We start from the raw sequence: 22,399 nt of genomic DNA, 5'->3' as shown, positions 1-22,399 counted from the left end.
AAGACATTATATACACACAGAGACCATGAAACAAAACTTCCTCCCACCCCACTGTCCTGCTGCTAACAGCTTATCTAAAGTGATCATCAAGGAAGGCCATTTCCAGCACAAATCCAGGTTTTCTCACCCTCCCCCCCCCCCAGACACACATACAAACTCACTCTCCTGCTGGTAATAGCCCATCCCTCTTTGAAACCTCTCTTTATAATGCGCATGATAATCAAGGTGGGTCATTTCCAGCACTAATCCAGGTTTTCTCACCCCCCCACACACACACACACCCCTCCAAAAACCACACACACAAACTCACTCTCCTGCTGGCAATAGCTCATCTTACAATGTGCACAGCAATAATCCAAGTTTAACCAGAACGTCTTGGGGGGGGGGGGGGTTTGTAGGAAAAAAACAAGGGGAGATAGGCTACCTTGCATAATGACTTAGCCACTCCCAGTCTCTATTCAAGCCCAAATTAATAGTATCCAATTTGCAAATGAATTCCAATTCAGCAGTTTCTCGCTGGAGTCTGGATTTGAAGTTTTTTTGCTTTAAGATAGCGACCCTCATGTCTGTGATTGCGTGACCAGAGAGATTGAAGTGTTCTCCGACTGGTTTATGAATGTTATAATTCTTAACATCTGATTTGTGTCCATTTATTCTTTTACGTAGAGACTGTCCAGTTTGACCAATGTACATGGCAGAGGGGCATTGCTGGCACATGATGGCATATATCACATTGGTGGATGTGCAGGTGAACGAGCCTCTGATAGTGTGGCTGATGTTGTTAGGCCCTGTGATGGTGTTCCCTGAATAGATATGTGGGCACAGTTGGCAACGGGCTTTGTTGCAAGGATAGGTTCCTGGGTTAGTGGTTCTGTTGTGTGGTATGTGGTTGTTGGTGAGTATTCGCTTCAGGTTGGGGGGCTGTCTGTAGGCAAGGACTGGCCTTTCTCCCAAGATTTGTGAGAGTGTTGGGTCATCCTTCAGGATAGGTTGTAGATCCTTAATAATGCGTTGGAGGGGTTTTAGTTGGGGGCTGAAGGTGACGGCTAGTGGCGTTCTGTTATTTTCTTTGTTAGGCCTGTCCTGTAGTAGGTGACTTCTGGGAACTCTTCTGGCTCTATCAATCTGTTTCTTCACTTCCGCAGGTGGGTATTGTAGTTGTAAGAATGCTTGATAGAGATCTTGTAGGTGTTTGTCTCTGTCTGAGGGGTTGGAGCAAATGCGGTTGTATCGCAGAGCTTGGCTGTAGACGATGGATCGTGTGGTGTGGTCAGGGTGAAAGCTGGAGGCATGTAGGTAGGAATAGCGGTCAGTAGGTTTCCGGTATAGGGTGGTGTTGATTGATGTGACCATCGTTTATTAGCACTGTAGTGTCCAGGAAGTGGATCTCATGTGTGGACTGGACCAGGCTGAGGTTGATGGTGGGATGGAAATTGTTGAAATCATGGTGGAATTCCTCAAGGGCTTCTTTTCCATGGGTCCAGATGATGAAGATGTCATCAATATAGCGCAAGTAAAGTAGGGGCGTTAGGGGACGAGAGCTGAGGAAGCGTTGTTCTAAATCAGCCATAAAAATGTTGGCATACTGTGGGGCCATGCGGGTACCCATAGCAGTGCCGCTGATCTGAAGGTATACATTGTCCCCAAATGTAAAATAGTTATGGGTAAGGACAAAGTCACAAAGTTCAGCCACCAGGTTAGCCGTGACATTATCGGGGATAGTGTTCTTGATGGCTTGTAGTCCATCTTTGTGTGGAATGTTGGTGTAGAGGGCTTCTACATCCATAGTGGCCAGGATGGTGTTATCAGGAAGATCACCAATGGATTGTAGTTTCCTCAGGAAGTCAGTGGTGTCTCGAAGGTAGCTGGGAGTGCTGGTAGCGTAGGGCCTGAGGAGTGAGTCTACATAGCCGGACAATCCTGCTGTCAGGGTGCCAATGCCTGAGATGATGGGGCGTCCAGGATTTCCAGGTTTATGGATCTTGGGTAGTAGATAGAATATCCCAGGTCGGGGTTCCAGGGGTGTGTCTGTGCGGATTTGATCTTGCGCTTTTTCAGGAAGTTTCTTGAGCAAATGCTGTAGATGCTTTTGGTAACTCTCAGTGGGATCAGAGGGTAATGGCTTGTAAAAAGTGGTGTTGGAGAGCTGCCGAGCAGCCTCTTGTTCATATTCCGACCTATTCATGATGACAACAGCACCTCCTTTGTCAGCCTTTTTGATTATGATGTCAGAGTTGTTTCTGAGGCTGTGGATGGCATTGTGTTCTGCACGGCTGAGGTTATGGGGCACTGGTTTCAATTTAAAGCTTTAAATTATTCCTATTCAGTGATCACCCTCTCCCTGTCTGTGGTAGTTGAGACTATCTCCAGAACTCAAACTAAAACCTCTGGTTTTCTCATGACAGACCTAGAGGGAAAATAGTGAGTTCTGGATCTGAAGGACTTTGAGGATTTGGAAGGGCCTAGTTTGCTTGATATTGGTCTATTTGTTTAGTTTTAATTGTTTCTTCCCCTCTACCTAGCAGTGCTAAAAGATTTAGTCAACTAATAATAGGTAGACTGATGGGCAGGTAGGAATAACTGACACTTATATAAAAATGTGTAGTTAAAAATATATACATCTTTATACCGCCTCCCCTCTCTTCATAAAGGTGGTGGTATTATACTGAAAACTCTTCAACTCACAGACTGTGTTCAGGTGTTTGACCAGTACCTAGCACACTGTGGGTGCTACTGAATAACAGAGCCCCCAGAGCACTACACAGGCACATTTTTATAAAGTGAAATACGTTAGCCCAAGCTGCTTGTCAGTTGCCTCCTCTTTCTGCACTTTTATTCAATGTTTCAGAAACTGTTGGGTTGCCGATCCCTGGGTGATTTTGGGACCGCTTAATTTATTTTTTCTGTCTAGGGGAAACTTGCATTTTTCCCTAGCATTTCTCTTTCTTCTCAGTGACTTAAGCCAAAATCATGCGGTACATGAACCACATCTGAAGTTTCAGACAATGAAGAACTACACGGACTACTTACGTTTCCAAGTGACTCTTGAGCAGATCATACACCAGTACATTATTACACTGTTTAGCAAAATGAAGTGCACTGTTCTGATGCTTTGACAAAATGTTACAATCTGCTCCACTTTCAATCATAAGTCGTACAATGTCAGAGTTTCCTCTCTTACAAGCCTACACATGAAAGGGGAAAAAAACAACACACACACACACACGTGAAGTAGCAAAATACTTCATAATGAGAACTGAATTACAGCAGAATCAGTATTTTAAAAACTAACTGGGAATTGAGGAGTTCATAAAATTGAACTCAATCACAATAGTTACAGGTTACACTCCAGTACTTTTAATTCTTTCTGGATGTTAATTTCAGATTTTAAATTACAAGTCTCCTACTTATAAACCTATCATACGTGTCATCCATATTCTTGATGATTCCCTCTAAATAGATTATGCTGTCCACAAAAGTTATGCATTTCACTTACCATGGACAATCTAACCCTAGTATGAGAACTTCAACATTCCTTGTGAGAGCTGATGTAATGAGTCGCTGGATAGAACATTAAATACAGTCCACCTGTCTGACCGTTCTTCCCAGGTTGTATGCAGCGTAGTTGTAGCCATGTCAGTCCCAGGATATTGGAGAGAGAAGGTGAGGGAGGTAATATCTTTTGTTGGACCAACTTCTGTTGGTGAGCAAGAGAAGCTTCCAAACCACACAAGAGCTCTTCTTCAGGCCTGGGAAAGGTACTCCCAGCATCACAGCAAAATGCAAAGTAGAATGATATCATACTCAAAGGAAACCCGCACAGCACTTTTAAAAGACGAGTCTGGGAGCTTATATTCATTACTCTGCTAGACACTAAAAATCATGAACTGAACAGAGACACTGAATTTATGGCTTATTACAACACTCTTTGTCCTATGGCTGCAGAGGTGTTAATGGACCACTCTACCTTGAATGGTCCCTTACAATATTTGCTTGCTACTTACGCTAAACAATCTGTTCCTCCTTGCATTTTGCTGTGAATCTGGGTGTACCTACCTTTCCCAGACCTGAAGAAGAGCGCTGTGTGTCTTGAAAGCTTGTCTCTCTTGCTAACATAAGTTGGCACAATAAAAGACATTACCTCACCAACCTTGTTCTTCCCAGGGACATTGAGGGTCTCAGCATTTCCCCATTACAACACTGACCGACCTTCTCTTGCTAGAAAACAAGTACAGGAAAACCCTACTCTGGGTTATCACCTGGGGGCAAAAATAATTGGGTGTGGAGGCATCTCACTTTTTGGCATTTTTGCCCTCCTGCTAAGGAACCAGACTGGCCTGCAATCCTCAACTCACATTCTCTTGATCTGGGAAGTGAACAGAGAAACCAACCTGCAGTTAAACCCGTGTGCAGATGACACGTGTATTTTGGGATTACATGCAACATGCAACTTTACTGTTGCATTATCATAAGCTTTTCCATTTAGTAAGAGATGCATTAGTACACTGACTGAAAGATTACTGCACTAATGACAGCGGTCTGAGGGCTTTGACACACACAGTAGATCTTTGTCCTATATTTAAAGCTAAAATGTGGTTTGAGAAAGAAGACCATGGAAACAGACCTGGCCACAGACATACCTGTACATACCACACTGTCGTCCTCCTACAGTATGCTTGCTAAAATGCTGAATATTAGACAATATCAAACAACGTCAGGCTAAAACTGCATTTACCTTCATTAAAGCAGTTTCACCATTGCTCTGTTGGACGTTAAGATAAGCCCCAGCTTCCAAAAGAATGGCCACTGTAGTTAGAAAGTTCTTAAAAAAGAAAAGAACAGAACAGTTAAACTTTAAAATTTAAAAATATTTCAGACAGTAAGCTAAATACAGAATGTAGAATGATTAAGATTTTAGTAGCGTGTAAGACCCTAAAATAAGGCATCAAAGTGGTACTGCGTTACCCCTGAATGTCAGGTTCACTTGCAAGCTTTTAACAGTCCCCCCAACAAGTCATGAACAGGAGGATTTTCGTTCTGAATGAAGACAAGATAATTCATGAACAGCTAAACTTCCAAATGAAATAGCTGACACTTTGTTACATATAAAACTTTACAGTAAGGTGTTTTATCTTTTGAAGTTTCAAATAAATTGATACTGTCTTATTTCATTTACTTAAACACAGTAAGAAAATGATTAAATAAAACAGAAGTTTTGTCATAGGATCAACGTTGCCTGCTTTGTCAGTAAGTCTTCACAAGCAGCAGTTTGATATTTACAATTTTCAAGCAAACATTCATATTGCAACAGATTGTCTTCATTAACTACATTCAGAAATATCAGTTGAAGGTCACCAGTCAACTAACCAATCTGAGTAGCTGGCGCAGATGCAAATTTGGAACAAATACTTCAATTAACTAGATGCAGCAAGCTGAGCAATGAGAGTTTGAACATAAAATAAAAGCCAAGATGTAGGAATACTGTTGAAGGGAACTAACCTTTTCAGCTGCGTGTATCAATGCAGTTGTTCCATTTTTCTGTCTACAGTTGACTTTAGCTCCTTTTCTGATAAGGAGCCGGAGGAGGTCATCATGCCCTCCCGCAGCAGCAAGCATCACTAGCGTCATTCCACTTGAATCCTGCAACAAATTGTTTACTTTTCAGTCAAAAATCTACAAATGGGAGCCTGTTTACACTAACTACACCTGTAAAGGCACCCAGTTACAACACAGTTCCATGTAAGTATAGGTTGGACCACAATGAAGTCTCTGAAATGTGCTACAATCTTTGATAGCCCAGTGCTTCAGCACAGTTCAGGGATACCATCATGGATCACCTACATTTAAACAAAAAAAAAAAAAAAAAAAAAGCAAGACATATGTAAATGGGCTTGGGGGGGACAAGTGCACTATAACCAGGCCACATTCAAATCATTCCCACAAGCTCTGGTATAGATATAATGTATCCTCCTGGTTAGCAAGACTTACCAAATTTAGTGTAAATGCTGTATTTAGTTGCAAATCAACATGTTGTAATGGATACCAGCCAATGAATCAACATTTCTTTAGGAAAATAACTAAAAAGTACAGATGCAAAACAAGATTAAAACCCACGATTTAATCAGTGTTTCCTGCTTGCTGATTTAAATCATGGTGAAAAATCAGTGATTTAAGTCCATCCATTTCTCATGCTTTTATATAATATATATGTTTTAGAAGTACATACATTTTAGAAATACTTGTCAAGTTTTACAGCATACAGTCATTTGCAATAGAAACGAACCCCAAAGAGTTAACTGACTGTTTTACTTAAAGGAAATGGAGAAGAGATCAATAACCATTTAAAATACCCAAAACACAACTATATGTGTATGCTAAATATAAGCTAGTCAGATTTAAAAACCAAATACCTGAAAGTTAGCTCCTGCTTACCTGCCAATTTAGAATCTAGGGTTCTATTTAAGTATATTTGTAATATTTAACTACGCACATATTTGCTTACCAATTTCAAATCTGAACAGTTTAACCTGAAGAGCTCTAAGTAAAGTCTCCTCTTCCATACACTGGATTTGTAAAAAATTTCCCTTCAATACCTCCTCTTTACAGATATTACCTCTTGATCCAGATTATATTCTTCATTTGAATTAAGCGCCATCTTTACTGTAACATAGTCTCCATTTTTAACAGCATCCCTCAGTAGAGCTGAAAGAAAATTCATTCAATTGGAATATTCGCTTTAGAACACCAGATAAGAAATTTTTCCCTCTTCCCAAAAATTACTTACTACTTGATATTGGTTCTGTTGAAGAATGAGTCTCATCTTCTCCATCCAAATGCTTCTGAAAGTCTTCCAGGGTCAGCCATTCTAATTGCATGTCCATTCCCAAACTCAAGACTTGCTGCCTGCCATCTATCATACAAACCCCAAATGAGTTACTTGTTTTGTCTAACCACCAAAATGTAATCACTGCCTGCTGTCTGTACTGACTGGCAGTATAATGTGCACAGAATCCTGCACATTTATTTTTTCAGAGCCAAACTGGAGGTAATGATCCATAGTGGGGTAAAACGCCAAATAGTATGTTACATTACAAATTGGCACAAGTGTTCAGTAACCTGAGTGGTCAAAAGCAGAGCTAACCAATTAAAAGATACACAATGATTTTACTGGCAGGAACTATTTCCTTGACCCAAGAATTTAATCAGGCTAAAAAACCACCTACTATTACCCCCCCGTCCCCCCCCTTTTTTTTTTTAAAAGTGAGAAGAAAGATGTTTTAGGAGATGGTGTCAAAGAAGTTAATGCTTGTTTAGTCCTGACATTTAACATCATTAAAATGATCAATCCATTTCAGCAGGTGTGAATACCTTTTGTGTAATAACCAAGTTAATTTGCTCCGAAGTTGTTCATTAACCCCGTGCTTCAAATTTCTTAGGGCTCAAAGTAAACAGACCATGAACTCTGCAGTCTAGGCCAGGGGTTCTCACAACAAATTTTTTGGTGGCCTCAGAATGTGGCCACCAACTCTGGCTGGTGGCCATGCCGACAATTTTTCCTAAAACACTTAATTAACTTTAGGAAAAACAAATATATGCACATATACATGTCCAAATCGTAATTTATTTATATAGGGTTTTTTCAGACTCAGTAATAAAAATAATTTACAGTTGTCTCTATTCTTTACTGGACATTAACAGAATAGAAATACAAAGTGTTTTGCATGTTCTGTCTTGTTTTGGGGGTTTTTGTTTTTGTTTTTTTTTTTTGCTTTTTTGGTTGCCCTTTCTCCAAGACTTGCTAGCTGGTAAGTCTTCTGCTGTGAAAAGTGATATTAGTATGTTTGTTAATATCACTTTTCACAGTAGACTTACTCAGCTCCGGCAAGCCCTGGGACAAATTAAGCCCTAGATGGGGAGATGGGCATAAAAGCAGCGGGGCCCAGGGACGGTGGAATGGGAGGTGAGTCTGGGGCCAAAGCCTGAACCAGAACCTGCCACTGCATGGATGGACCCCGAAGCCCCATGGCCAAAGCCTGCCTCCCCTACCCTAGGGGAAAGTGGAGAATTCATCAGCTGCCTGCACCTCCAGCATTTCTGTCTCTGGAGCGGGGCAGGGCCCAACCACTGCTGGCAGCCCTGGGAGAGGGGCTACTGCTCTGTACGCCCCCATCACAGCCCAGGAGGCAGTGATCGCAAGAAAAAGGCTCTGGTGGCCATAGGGGTCTGTATTTGAGAAACACTGGTCTAGACAATGCTATACTGCCTGTACAGACTAGTGCAGAACCCTAGAAATTTAGATCCTTTGCCAAGACTCCAATACTGGGTGTCAGTCCAGAAAAACAGATTCCTCAGATGAGAGCAATGTGAGTGGGCAGTTACAGCCATACAACTTTGTAGAACTCAGTATGACTCAATTTTTGCACAGCAAAAATAGTGGACTTGTTTTTATTACTTACCAGAATTCTCCTCCATTTGACATACATTGTCCACTTCCCGATCACCTTCTGCAGCAATGTACGTCCAGGTATCGGTCTCATCTCTTATGCTCCTCCTTTCCTTGTATAATTGTTTATTTTCTTTTGATTTGAATTCTTCTATGAATTTATAGTCCACTGAAGAGTCCTCTCTTTTTCGGTTATTCTCAGAGTATTCATTTTTTTCTTCTGAAGATATATTAAACAAATCAAAAGCACTTTTGTTCTCCTTCAAACCTAGAATATAATTGAGAGATGTTTAATGGGACTGACTACATATACAAGCCACAGAAGTTTATTAAATAAGTAGTCCTGATTGGTGGTTGGCTGAAACAGCCAGATTTTAAGTTTTTAATTTACCTTTTAGAGGTTATCAATACCAAGGCCTGGAGCCAGGTTAACAAATTAGATCACTTAAGTATGTGCAAAAGCCAAATTCAGTGAAGATTATTTACCTGTGATTACCCTATGCAAGTCTGAATCCTGACTAGATTCAAAACCTAATTTCATCCCCCTTTAGAATGTTAATTTAACTAGAATTATAATATGAAAGTATATTGCTTCTTTGTAAGACTGTTGATTAATTGCAGTGCATTCATGCAATTAGCTCAAAAATTAATCCTGATTAACAAAATTAATCGCAATTAATCGCACTGTTAAACAATAGAACACCAATTAAAATTTTTTTTCGTCTTTTGACATTTTCAAATACATTGATTTCTATTACAACACTGAATACAAAGTGTACAGTGCTCACTTTATTTTTTTTATTACAAATATTTGCACTGTAAAAATGATAAACAAAAAATAGTATTTTTCAAGTATCAGAGGGGTGGCCATGTTAGTCTCTATCCACAAAAACAACGAGGAATCCGGTGGCACCTTAAAGACACAATCTTCCCTCTCTTGGTATTAACACCTGCTCATCAATTATTGGGAGTGGACCACATCCACCCTGACTGAATTGGCCTTGTTAACACTGGTTCTCCACTTGTAAGGTAACTCCCTTTGCTTCATGTGTCAGTATAATTTATGCCTGCATCTGTAATTTTCACTCCATGCATCTGAAGTGGGGTTTTTTACCTACGAAAACTTATGCCCAAATAAATCTGTTGTTTTGTAGTGAGCCAGCCACTCCCAGTCCCTATTCAAGCCCAAATTAATGGTTTTAAATTTGCAAATGAATTGTAGCTCTGCAGTTTCTCTCTGAAGTCTGTTTTTGAATTTTTTTTGTTGAAGGGTGGCTACTTTTAAATCCGTTATTGAATGTCCAGGGACACTGAACTGTTCTCCTACTGGCTTTTGTGTGTTACCATTCATGACATCTGATTTGTGTCCATTTATTCTTATACATACAGACTGTCCGGTTTGGCCAATGTACATGGCAGAGGGGCATTGCTGGCACATATCACATTAGTAGAGGTGCAGGTGAATGAGCCCCTGATGGTGTGGCTGATATGGTTAGGTCCTCCGATGGTGTCGTTAGAGTAGAATGGGGACAGAGTAGGCAATGGGGTTTGTTACAGGGACTGGTTCCTGGGTTAGTATTTCTGTGTGTAGTATTTCTTTTTTAGTATTTCTAGTTGTGGTGTGTAGCTGCTTGTGAGTATTTGCTTTCAATTCACCTCATACGAGTACTGTAGTGCAATCTCTTTATTATGAAAGTGTAACTTGCAAATGTAGTTTTTTGGGGTTACATAACTGCACTCAAAAAACAAAACAATGTAAAACTTTAGATCCTACAAGTCCACGCAGTTCTACTTCTTGTTCAGTCAATCACTAAGACAAACAAATTTGTTTACATTTATAGGAGATACTGCTGCCTGCTTCTTATTTACAATGTCACTTGAAAGTGAGAAAAGGCATTCGCATGGCACTTTTGTTGCCGGCAGTGCAAGGTATTTATGTGCCAGATATGCTTAAAGTTCGAATGCCCCTTCATGCTTCAGCCACCATTCCAGAGGACATGCTTCCATGCTGATGATGCTCGGTTTAAAAAAAAAAAAAAAAAAAAAAAAAAAAGGGTTAATTAAATTTGTGACTGAACTCCTTGGGGGAGAATTGTATGTCTCCTGCTCTCTCTTTTACCTGCATTCTGCCATATATTTCGTGTTATAGCAATCTCAGATGATGGCCCAGCACATGTTCATTTTAAGAACACTTCCACAGCAGATCTGACAAAATGCAAAGAAGGTACCAACGTGAGATTTCTAAAAATAGCTACAGCACTCGACCCAAGGTTTAAGAATCTGAAGTACCGTCCAAAATCTGAGAGGGACGAGATGTGAAGCATGCTTTCAGAATTCTTAAAAGAGCATCACTCAGATGCAGAAGCTACAGAACCCAAACCACCAAAAAAGAAAATCAACCTTCTGCTGGTGGCATCTGACTCAGATGATAAAAATGAACATGCTTCGGTCCACTCTGCTTTGGATCATTATCGAGCAGAACCCATCACCAGCATGGATGCATATCTTCTAGAATGGTGGTTGAAGCATGAAGGGACATATGAATCTTTAGTACATCTGGCACATAAATATCTTGCAACACCAGTTACAACAGTGCCATGCGAATGCCTGTTCTCACTTTCAGGTGACACTGTAAACAAGAAGTGGGCAGCATTATCTCCTGCAAATTGTAACTAAACTTGTTTGCCTGAGTGGCTGAAGTAGGACTGAGTGGACATGTAGGCTCTACAGTTTTACATTGTTTTATTTTTGAATGCAGTTTTTTTGTAAAAATTCTGTATTTGTAAGCTCAACTTTCATGATAAAGAGACTGCACTACAGTACTTGTATTAGGTTAACTGAAAAATACTATTTCTTTTGTTTTTTACAGTGCCAATATTTGTAATTTAAAAAGTGAGCACTGTACACTTTGTATTGTGTTGTAATTGAAATCAATATTTGAAAATGTAGAAAACACCCAAAAATATTTAAATAAATGGTATTCTATTATTGTTTAATTGCGTGACAGCCCTACCTTTTATGTATTCTCACTATTGACCTCATTGTTTGTTAGATGGCAGTGTAGCACTGGCTATGCTAACTTCTTAAGATAGGAGAAAAGAAACATTTGACCAAAAAAAGCATAATTAATTCACTTATTTCTAGCCCGAAATCTGTCAACCCTCCAAGTGATAAATGGGGATTCTTAAGTAACCTATAATTTATATATATGGGTTATATATAATTTAATCTATAGATTGGGCTACAGGTTCTTGAGGTGTATGATCAAGAACACTATCACCTGAAACTGGACTTCTGGGAGGAAGGCTCTGGGGCTTGGGTAGAGTTGAGCACCGCTCCAATAAACTATCCTCTGCACCAGAGTGAGAGTGAATTTCTAAAAGTTTATTAGCAGGCTAGAGCCTTGAATGTTGACCGGATAAAGTGGATGCTATACTGACCCCTGACCAGCCTCGTCCATATACGGGTACCCCTTGTCTCCTCAAGTAGGCTGCTACTACTACCATGCACTTTGTAAATACTCACAGGCCAAACAGGAGAACTGCAAATTGCTAGTGCGTGAGGAACCTTCTGTGACCTCGAAGATAGATATGTGAAAGTAGGAATCATTCAAATTTGAGGGCGGTGGACCAGTCCCCTGGATCCAGAGGGAATAATAATGGAAACCAAGGAGACTATGTAAAACGTCAGTTTCTTAAGGTAGCTGTTGAGCTGGCGCAGGATGGCTTTTGGAACTAGGACATAATGGGAATAAACCCCTTTCCTCTTTAGATCCTGTGGAACGTCTTCCACGGCTCCCACCCAAAGGAGCAGCTGAATGTTGTAGTCCAGAAGTTGCTTATGAGAGGGGTCCCTGAAGAGGGACTGGAAAGGAGGGGTAGAACTGAACTGGATAGTATATCCCACTTCCACCATGTTCAACACACAACCGCCTGTAGTTTTATGGAAGCATGCCCACTTGAAGTGGGACGAGCAGTCTGTAAACAAAGGGGAAACAGGATCCGGAAAATCAAACTGATACAACGTCCTTGAGTGTCCCGTCAAGGGACTTAGGGCTGCCCAAGTGACTGCAAGGGGCAGACTGAAGCGGTGGGGGAGCGGTGGCCTATGCCTGAAGTCCCAGCTCTGTTTCCTCTGTGGGTGGGAGGGTCAAAGAACCAGGAGGATTGCTTCAATCTGAAGTGCTTCCTCAATGTAGCGGGGGTATGCAAACCCAGGGACTTAAGGGTTGCTCTGGAGTCTTTCACACAGTGAAGCTTTGTATTGGTCTACTCCGAAAAAAGTGAAGTACCCTCAAAGGGTAGGTTCTGGAGGGTATACTGAACCTCCTGCGGAAGGCGGAGGACTGACGCCACAAACACTTACATGGCTACCACAGATGCTATGGACCTGGCTGCCAAATCTGCTGCATCAGGGGCTGCTTGCAGGGAAACCCTCATTATGGATTTCTCCTCCTCCACCAGGGAGAACTCCAGTCTAGCTTCCTGTGGCAGCAAGTCCTTGGACTTCAACATGGAGTACCACTTGTTGAAGTCATATCTGCCCAGCAGCACCTGCTGGTTAGCAATCCTAAGCTGCAGACCCCCCAGTGGGGTAGACTTTTTTCCAAACAGGTCCAGATTCTTGGAGTCCTTTGCCTTGGAGCCCTTCCGTTGGGAGACCACCATGGATCTGCAAGGGGTGAGGTGGGGAGGGGAGCGGGGAGGACGACAATAATGAATATATAGAAATTCATGGCCGTGAGCAGGGACAAAGTACTTCCTCTTGGCACTCTTAGCCATGGGAGGTAGGGAAACAGATCCATATGGCCTCACTGAGGGGTGGGGGAGGGGTACTCTTGATGGGCCCACCATGAGCAGGATGCTGACCAGACTATTTGAGGACTCTTACTACATCCACCTGTAACCCCAAATTTTGGCAACCCTTTTCAGTAATTCCTGGTGTGTCTTGTAGTCATCATGGGAAGGTAACATGCCTGCTCCTGACATGGCCTGAGCAGCAGAGGAGGTGGACGCTGATACCGGCTGATGGCACTCCTCGCCGACCTGATCCCACAGCACCAGCTCCTGATATTCGGCACTGAGCTTGGTACTGGAGTCCAGATGAGGCGCTGCCTTAAGGAATGGCGGTGCTCCTCTTTCGGAGGCCACCGATCAGGAGCACCTCGACTGGGGCCCCTGCACAGATGGAAATGCCCACAGTTTCCAAAAAAGCCACTGCATGGGCATGGGCCAATACCCAGGAGGCAAAGAACCCAATGTCATTCCTGAGCCCAAGTCCACAGCTGGGTAGGGATGTCTGGAGGCATGTCACGGTCAACTCCTCAGATGGGAGGAGTATGACCCCGACTCAGAGGATGAGTCTCTGCTTGGTGACCATGAGTAGTTCCCAGAGATACTGGAAATCGGTGCTGAGGTGGGGAAGACTGTGGTGGGACCAAATGGACAGTTACCCTTTCAATGGCACCAGGCCTCCGAATGGTGACCAGTGACTGCATACTCCCTTGTGCTCCCTGGCACCGACATCACTGACTCCTGAACTGCCAGTGATGCCAGCACCGACAGCGAAAGCATGTCCCTGGTGGCAACAAACGTCTTTGCAGTGCCATCTATGTCATCAGCACTGGTACAGTGCCGACCTTCCAGTGTGGGTGGGTCTTCCAGAGCCAGACTCAATGGTACCCACATAAGGGCCAGAATCAACGGCACCAGCTTCTGGGCTGCCGGGGCAGGAGTGGCCTGACACAGGTCGCACTCCGTTCTGCTCTCCGTGCCTTTCCTCCTTTGGGGATGGGAAACGACCTCTCTCAGCTGCAGCTTCTTCTGCTTCTTCCTTGGCACTGGGGATGCTGAATGGTGCCAAGACTGCCATGGTGGGAGGAGCACTCCTCACCCATGATGAAGTGCTCAGTGGCAAGTCCGATCGGCACGGCTCCAAGGAAGGTCTCAGCACAGCCTCCAACAGCAGGGACTTCAAGCTGGCCTCCTGATCCTTCTTGGTAAGGGGCTTAAAATCCCTGCAAATCTTGCAGTGGGTCCTTGGTGTGAGCCCCACCCAAGCATGTCAGGCATCTGAAGCAGAGGTGTGGACTTTCTGGTTTCCCTGGGGGTGCTTGACTCCCGCTCCACCGCAGGCCCTGCCCCCACTTCACCCTGCCTCTTTCTGCCCCTGCTCCTCCCCCTCAGTGCCTCCTGCATGCCGTTGAACAGCTGATCACTGGCAGAAGGGAGGGGGAGGAGCTGATCAGTGGGGCCGCTGCTGGGGGAGCACCCACTATTTTTTCCCCCGTGGGTGTTCCAGTCCCAAAGCACCCATGTAGTCAGCACCTATTATCTGAAGTGCAGGTCACTCAGGGGCATAGCCTCGTTGTAGGGGGCACAAGACTTGAAGTCCTAAGCTCTGCTAATAGAGAAAAACTAAACTATAAAGAGAACTATATGCAATTAACAGAAAAAACCACAGTCCACTGAGAAACTTGTGATAGCAAGTTAGAACAGTTCCAGCAACTGTCACGGGCGATAAGGAGGAACTGAGGGGCCCTTTATACCAGCGTTATGAGTACACAGCACCAGAAGGTGCCAGAGCTGACCCTACAGATACCACTGAGAGGAAAATTTCTAGCAACTGTATTTGGGGCACGCAAACATCTACATTGGAATGGACGTACGCAAGCACTTGAAGAAGAAAAACTGTTTTAGTTAACCTCTGAGGACAGGACAAGAAAGAATGAGCCTACTGGGAGGGCGGTGTGCACGCGCATTTGGTGCAAGTTGCTTCTGGCCCTCAGAGACCAGAGTGGCCGAACTGGAGCTATGGGTGACAGAGGTACATAGATGAGACTTTCCGGGACACAGCAAAACAGTCCCACTCCCAGTTTAACAGCCTTTGAGCTACAAAAGTATCTAACAAAACTGGGTGACTGGGGAACAAAATGGCAGATGAAACTCAATGTTGATAAATGCAAAGTAATGCACATCGGAAAACATAATCCCAATTATACATATAAAATGATGGGGTCTAAATTAGCTGTTATCACTCAAGAAAAATATCTTGGAGTCATTGTGGATAGTTCTCTGAAAACATCCACTCAATGTTCCCGCTCAATCCGCTCAGCCGTCAAAAAAGCAAACAGAATGTTGGGAGAATCATTAGGAAAGGGATAGATAATGAGACAGAAAATATAGTGTGTTTATATAATCCATGGCATGCCCATATCTTAAATACTGCGTACAAATCTGGTCACCCATCTCAAAAAAGAATACATAAAAAAAAGAATTGGAATAGGCATACATACAGAAAAGGGCAACAAAAATTATTAGGGATACGGAACAGCTGCCATATGAGGAGAGATTAAAAACGACTGGGATTTTTCATCTTGTAAAAGAGACAACTAAGGGGGGGATATGATAAGAGGTCTATAAAATCCTGACTGGTGTGGAAAAAGTAAATAAGGAAGCGTTATTTACTCTCTCATAACACAAGAACTGGGGGTTCACCAAATGACATTAATAGACAGCAGGTTTTAAACAAACAAAAGGAAGTATTTCTTCACACAATGCACAGTCAGCCTGTGGAACTCTTTGTCAAAGGATGTTGTGAAGGCCAAGACTATAATAAGGTTAAAAAAAAACTAGATAAATTCATGGAGGATAGGTCCATCAATAGTTATTAGCCAGGATGGGCAGGGATGGTGTCCCTAGCCTCTGTTTGCCAGAAGCTAGGAATTGGCAACAGGGGATATATCCCTTGATGATTACCTGTTCTGTTCATTCCCTCTGAAGCACTTGGCATTGAACACTGTCAGAAGCCAGACTACTGGGCTAGATGGACATTTGGTCTGACCCAGTGTGGCTGGTTTTATGTTCTTAAATTGCAGCAAGGGACTTTAGGCTGGACATTAGGAAACACTTCTTGTCAGGATAGTTAAGCACGGAAATAAACTGCCTGGGAAGGTTGTGAAATCTCCTTCATTTGAGGTTTTTAGGAGCAGGTTAGACAAACACCTGCCAGGGATGGTCTAGATCAGGGGTCGGCAACCTTTCAGAAGTGGTGTGCCGAGTCTTCATTTATTCACTCAAATTTAAGAGTTTTGTGTGCCAGTAATACATTTTAACATTTTTAGGTGGTCTCTTTCTATAAGTCTATAATATATAACTAAACTGTTGTTGTATGTAAAGTAAATAAGGTTTTAAAAATGTTTAAGAAGCTTCAATTAAAATGCAGAGCCCCCCAGACGGGTGGCGAGGACCCGGGCAGTGTGAGTGCCCCTGCAAATCAGCTCGCGCGCCGCCTTTGGCACACGTGCCATAGGTTGCCGACCCCTGGTCTAGATAATACTTAGTCCTGCCTTGTTTGCAGGGGACTGGACTAGAAGACCTCAAGGTCCACTGCAATTCTACATTTCTATGATTCTATGTACGGTAAAAAAATTTAAGCCTAATTCAAGACATGAACCTTAATCTTTTTAAAGAAAGGCCCAACGGTGTTTCTCTCAACCTAGCTGGTACTAAGAGTTATGGCAGGCAGCCACTGCCAGGGTCAGTGGCTCCAAAATATTAACCATAATTTCAGAACACATTTTTATATAATTTTACTAAGTGAAGTAGGCCTGAGAACATCACCAGTCTATTATACTGTTTTAAATGAAAATCTGTCACCAGGCTGAGAGAGAATCTTCTGAGGTTTCAGAGTCACCAACTTATCTTTGTGAGCTACAGCACATGAACCATGAACTTACTCATACTCTAAACTGCAGTAACAGCCATCAAGAAAACAGTCAGAGAAAGCTCAGTAAACACTCCCCTAACATTCAACAGGTGCGTCTACAGGGTAGAACAACTCCTGGAATACCCAGTCTTAAAACATGACATAAGCACACACAGTTTATTACTAAGAGTATGATATGCAAATATGGCTGACACTCCTAGAGGGGAAGAGAAGAAGAATCTGCAATTCAAGGTGGAGAAGATGCATTGGATTTTAATATTCAGCTGTGTTCTAAGATTTAAAGTATAGGATGTAAAAAATAAATCTAGAAAGTGAAATTAAGAAATTACAAAACCACCAAATGTTAAGTCATGGAGTTGCTTTTACTTCTTGAAAAGCCACCAGAACCAAAGTACTAAAAGGTGCAATGAAGCTAACATTAAGTATAGCATAAGTGTAAATTCTCATGTGCATTCTATATTATATATAGAACTATATTCTACTCTGTAGGACTGGATAGGCTTTATTGATGTAAAACAGGTCTCTAACCTTTTTAAGCACAAGATCACCTTTTGAATTTAAGTACAACCCAGGATTTACCTCAAAGAAAATGTAGAAACAACATTTTATGATGTTATATAAAGTGGAGATCAATTGCTTAATATACATAATTATACATTTTCCCTGCTTACTGAGTCTCAGCGTGGCATCTGTAACTGCACATTATCTACCAATGTCTTGAAATTCGAGTTGTAATTTGAAATAGCTAGTCAGATGCAGTCCTGCAGATGTGCATCTGTGAGGCGGGTGCGATACTTGGACTTGATAATCTTCATTTGTGAAAACGCCATCTCACACAGATAGGTGGAACCAAAGCAAGCTTTCACTTTTAAAGCACAGGACAATAGAAGGGTATACTTGTCTTGGTTTATGAGTCCCCAAAAATCGCTCCCCCTTGATCTGGCTTTCAGCTCAATGTCACTTTGCATGGTAATTATCTCCATATCAATTCCACTACTTTGTAAATCAAACACCTGATTGTTGCAGCCAACCCACCAATGTCTGCTGGAAGGAATGGATTTGAGATAGACATGATGGAGTCAATCATCATGTGTAATTCTTGAAATAGCCTGTTGAATTCCTCTGCTAATTTGTCAGCTGTGCACAGAATGTTTCTGGGTGGAACCATTTTCCTTTGTCTTCAATTTTTTCTAGTATGAATGAAATCAGGAGGGCCAAATCGCACCTGGAGCTGCAGCTAGCAAGAGATGTCAAGAGTAACAAGAAGGGTTTCTTCAGGTATGTTGGCAACAAGAAGAAAGCCAAGGAAAGTGTGGGCCCCTTACTGAATGAGGGAGGCAACCTAGTGACAGAGGATGTGGAAAAAGCTAATGCTTTTTTTGCCTCTGTCTTCACTAACAAGGACAGCTCCCAGACTGCTGCGCTGGGCATCGCAACATGGGGAGTAGATGGCCAGCCCTCTGTGGAGAAAGAGGTGGTTAGGGACTATTTAGAAAAGCTGGACGTGCACAAGTCCATGGGGCCGGACGAGTTGCATCCGAGAGTGCTAAAGGAATTGGCGGATGTGATTGCAGAGCCATTGGCCATTATCTTTGAAAACTCGTGGCGAACGGGGGAAGTCCCAGATGACTAGAAAAAGGCTAATGTAGTGCCAATCTTTAAAAAAGGGAAGAAGGAGGATCCTGGGAACTACAGGCCAGTCAGCCTCACCTCAGTCCCCGGAAAAATCATGGAGCAGGTCCTCAAGGAATCAATCCTGAAGCACTTACACGAGAGGAAAGTGATCAGGAACAGTCAGCATGGATTCACCAAGGGAAGGTCATGCCTGACTAATCTAATCGCCTTCTATGATGAGATTACTGATTCTGTGGATGAAGGGAAAGCAGTGGATGTATTGTTTCTTGACTTTAGCAAAGCTTTTGACACGGTCTCCCACAGTATTCTTGTCAGCAAGTTAAAGAAGTATGGGCTGGATGAATGTACTATAAGGTGGGTAGAAAGTTGGCTAGATTGTCGGGCTCAACGGGTAGTGATCAATGGCTCCATGTCTAGTTGGCAGCCGGTGTCAAGTGGAGTGCCCCAGGGGTCGGTCCTGGGGCCGGTTTTGTTCAATATCTTCATAAATGATCTGGAGGATGGTGTGGATTGCACACTCAGCAAATTTGCGGATGATACTAAACTGGGAGAAGTGGTAGATACGTTGGAGGGCAGAGATAGGATACAGAGGGACCTAGACAAATTGGAGGATTGGGCCAAAAGAAACCTGATGAGGTTCAATAAGGATAAGTGCAGGGTCCTGCACTTAGGACGGAAGAACCCAATGCACAGCTACAGACTAGGGACCGAATGGCTAGGCAGCAGTTCTGAGGAAAAGGACCTAGGGGTTACAGTGGACAAGAAGATGGATATGAGTCAGCAGTGTTCCCTTGTTGCCAAGAAGGCCAATGGCATTTTGGGATGTATAAGTAGGGGCATAGCGAGCAGATCGAGGGACGTGATCGTTCCCCTCTATTCAACATTGGTGAGGCCTCATCTGGAGTACTGTGTCCAGTTTTGGGCCCCACACTACAAGAAGGATATGGATAAATTGGAGAGAGTCCAGCGAAGGGCAACAAAAATGATTGGGGTCTGGAACACATGATTTATGAGGAGAGGCTGAGGGAACTGGGATTGTTTAGTCTGCAGAAGAGAAGAATGAGGGGGGATTTGATAGCTGCTTTCAACTACCTGAGAGGTGGTTCCAGAGAGGATGGTTCTAGACTATTCTCAGTGGTAGAAGAGGACAGGACAAGGAGTAATGGTCTCAAGTTGCAGTGGGGGAGGTTTAGGTTGGATATTAGGAAAAACTTTTTCACTAGGAGGGTGGTGAAACACTGGAATGCGTTACCTAGGGAGGTGGTAGAATCTCCTTCCTTGGAAGTTTTTAAGGTCAGGCTTGACAAAGCCTTGGCTGGGATGATTTGATTGGGGATTGGTCCTGCTTTGAGCAGGGGGTTGGACTAGATGACCTCCTGAGGTCCCTTCCAACCCTGATATTCTATGATTCTATTTTCTCCAGACTCGGGAAGTGTTGCAGCATTTTATCCTTTAACTGGGAGGATCACAGACTCAGTTTCAATTTGAATGCATTCACCGCACTGATCATATGTGATAAGTCTGTCCTTTCCCTGCAGTTCGCAGTTCAGTTCGTTCCATTTGGACGTTATGTCAGTAAGGAACCTGAAGTCTAGCAGCCATGCATTGTCTGACATCTCATTGCACACTTTATTCCTCGATTTCAGAAGAGTGACGATTTTGGGCATTAGATCCAAAAAATCGTTGCAGGACTTTCCCCCTGCTTAACCACCTCACATCTGCATGGAGGAGCAGCTCACCGTAAGCAGTATCCACTTCGTCAAGTAAAGATTTAAAACAGGCAGTGCTGGAAGGCTCTTGCGCCAATCAAGTTTACAATTCTGTTATTTTCATTACATATGAGAAGTCCATAACTTAACTCGCTACTGCTTGCTGGTGGATTATACAGTGGTAATTCACAAATGAAGGAAAATCTGGATCATTTCTGCAAAATGCAATAAAGCCTGCATGTGCGCCAAGTATGGAGGGTGCACCATCCGTTATGATCAAAACAAGTTACTTGATTGGAATGACTCTCTCAAGCATGTACTTTTTGAATTCGTTGTAGATATCTTCACCTCTTGTTCTCTCTTTAAGAGGCAAAACAGTCTTTAGTTATCTCATCCTTAAAAACCATTTGAACAAAAATAACTACTTGGGCTGTGTCAGTCACGTCAACTGATTCATCAAACTGCAGTGAAAAGCATCCACAGTCATTCAAATCCTGCGGTAGCTGCTGAAAGAGGTCTTCGGACAAACATTCCACCCGTCTTGCTACTATGGAAGCACCAAGTGATATGCTCTGAATTGCCGTCATTATTTCCTCTTTATTTTTGTTTTTGAAATCTTTAAATAAGGAGTCCGCTGCCACAGTCATTGCCTCTTTAAATACTTCTCCATCCGTAAACTATTTCTTGTGTTTTGCCAGCAGACGGCAAACACGAAACGATGCTTCAGTAGAAGCCTCCCCTTTTGCTGCTGGTTTAGTAAAACATGACCACTGAACTTTCAAAACAGCCTTGCTGAACACCCTGGGAAGTGACTGGATTTTCTTCGGGAAGGCAGAAGCACTGTCCCTCCCCTCTCTGAGATTAGTGCAGCCTCTTCCCTGCCAGTCCCTTCTCCTTATTCAGCATTAATGGCACCCCAAATGGCTCATTCATCATCCCAAATTAGCCAAATGAATTGTGTTGTTATTCCAGTTACAACAATGAATGACCGGACATCAAACACCATTTTGAATTCATAGCGAGAAGGCAATCAATTATTTCGTTCCCCTGCCTGGCTGGGAGCACCAGGTTTTGCACTGGAAACAGGCTCTGTTCCATTAATGGTATTTCAAAGCCCCAGTCAGGAGACTGGAGTATTTCATTTCATGTCATGACAATTACCAAGGTGGCTGTTGTTGTTAACACCCTGCAGTCTCTGTTAGGCTAAGGCTGATGATCTGTTTGGGATGGGGTTGGTATGCGCCTTGCATGTGTGTAAATTAACCTGTCTGCGGCTGCTTGTTTAATCAGGACAGTTCTCAAACTGGGGCTTCCTTTGACTGGCATTGCAGCCTGTGCTTCGGATAGAGAGCCGCATCTCAGCTGTACTGTGAGTTCAGCGGGCGCATCTAGCATTTGGGCTGTACTGTCCCTGCAGCGTGCACTTTGTTAAAGCACCGTCTACTGTTGGAAAACCACCTCTTTGGCTGAGAGCATGGTAGGGTGGATGGGATGTACTCCCCTAGCTGGCTGTGATCCTGAAGGGGGTGGCGGGACGAGATGGGGGACTAAGACCAGGATTGCCACTCAGAGGCTCCAGGATCAACTGGTTGGGGACCACTGGTCTAAAAGCTCTTTGTTCTCTCTAACTGTGCAAAACCCTTGATTATAACTTACTTTTTAATCCCTTCTGCTCTTTTCTGCCTTTTTCTTCCTTTTCGGAGTCATATCGTTTCTGAGGTTTTTCTTTTATTTCATTTTTCTTTACTTCCTTTTCCTGGTACTGAAGGCAAAAGATAAAATTAAAGTGCTATGCTATATTAAAGTGAAATGATCAGTTTTCAACTGCCAAGAACCAAAGTCAGAGTTCTGCATTTCTCTGCCAGAGCCATCACTAACATTAGAT

At 42.9% G+C, this 22,399-nt stretch overlaps 1 protein-coding gene across 1 annotated transcript in view; it reads right to left on the bottom strand.

Moving 5' to 3' along the window:
* Positions 1 to 22,399, bottom strand: part of MPHOSPH8 (M-phase phosphoprotein 8) — a 51,212-nt gene that overhangs the window by 5,214 nt on the left and 23,599 nt on the right. Inside the window, exons 4-10 of the mRNA XM_074957923.1 lie at positions 22,171 to 22,276; positions 8,457 to 8,711; positions 6,785 to 6,910; positions 6,614 to 6,702; positions 5,500 to 5,640; positions 4,736 to 4,822; positions 3,031 to 3,185 (exon numbers count right to left, since the gene is read on the bottom strand). Of these exons, the coding sequence (XP_074814024.1) occupies positions 3,031 to 3,185; positions 4,736 to 4,822; positions 5,500 to 5,640; positions 6,614 to 6,702; positions 6,785 to 6,910; positions 8,457 to 8,711; positions 22,171 to 22,276 (959 nt within the window). The remainder of the gene's footprint in view (positions 1 to 3,030; positions 3,186 to 4,735; positions 4,823 to 5,499; positions 5,641 to 6,613; positions 6,703 to 6,784; positions 6,911 to 8,456; positions 8,712 to 22,170; positions 22,277 to 22,399) is intronic.

The sequence above is a fragment of the Natator depressus genome, chromosome 1 (genome assembly GCF_965152275.1).
Source record: "Natator depressus isolate rNatDep1 chromosome 1, rNatDep2.hap1, whole genome shotgun sequence".
Classification (NCBI taxonomy): Eukaryota; Metazoa; Chordata; order Testudines; family Cheloniidae; genus Natator; species Natator depressus.
Note: the sequence above shows the minus strand (reverse complement) of the source record. Positions and strands in the feature narration are given on the sequence as shown.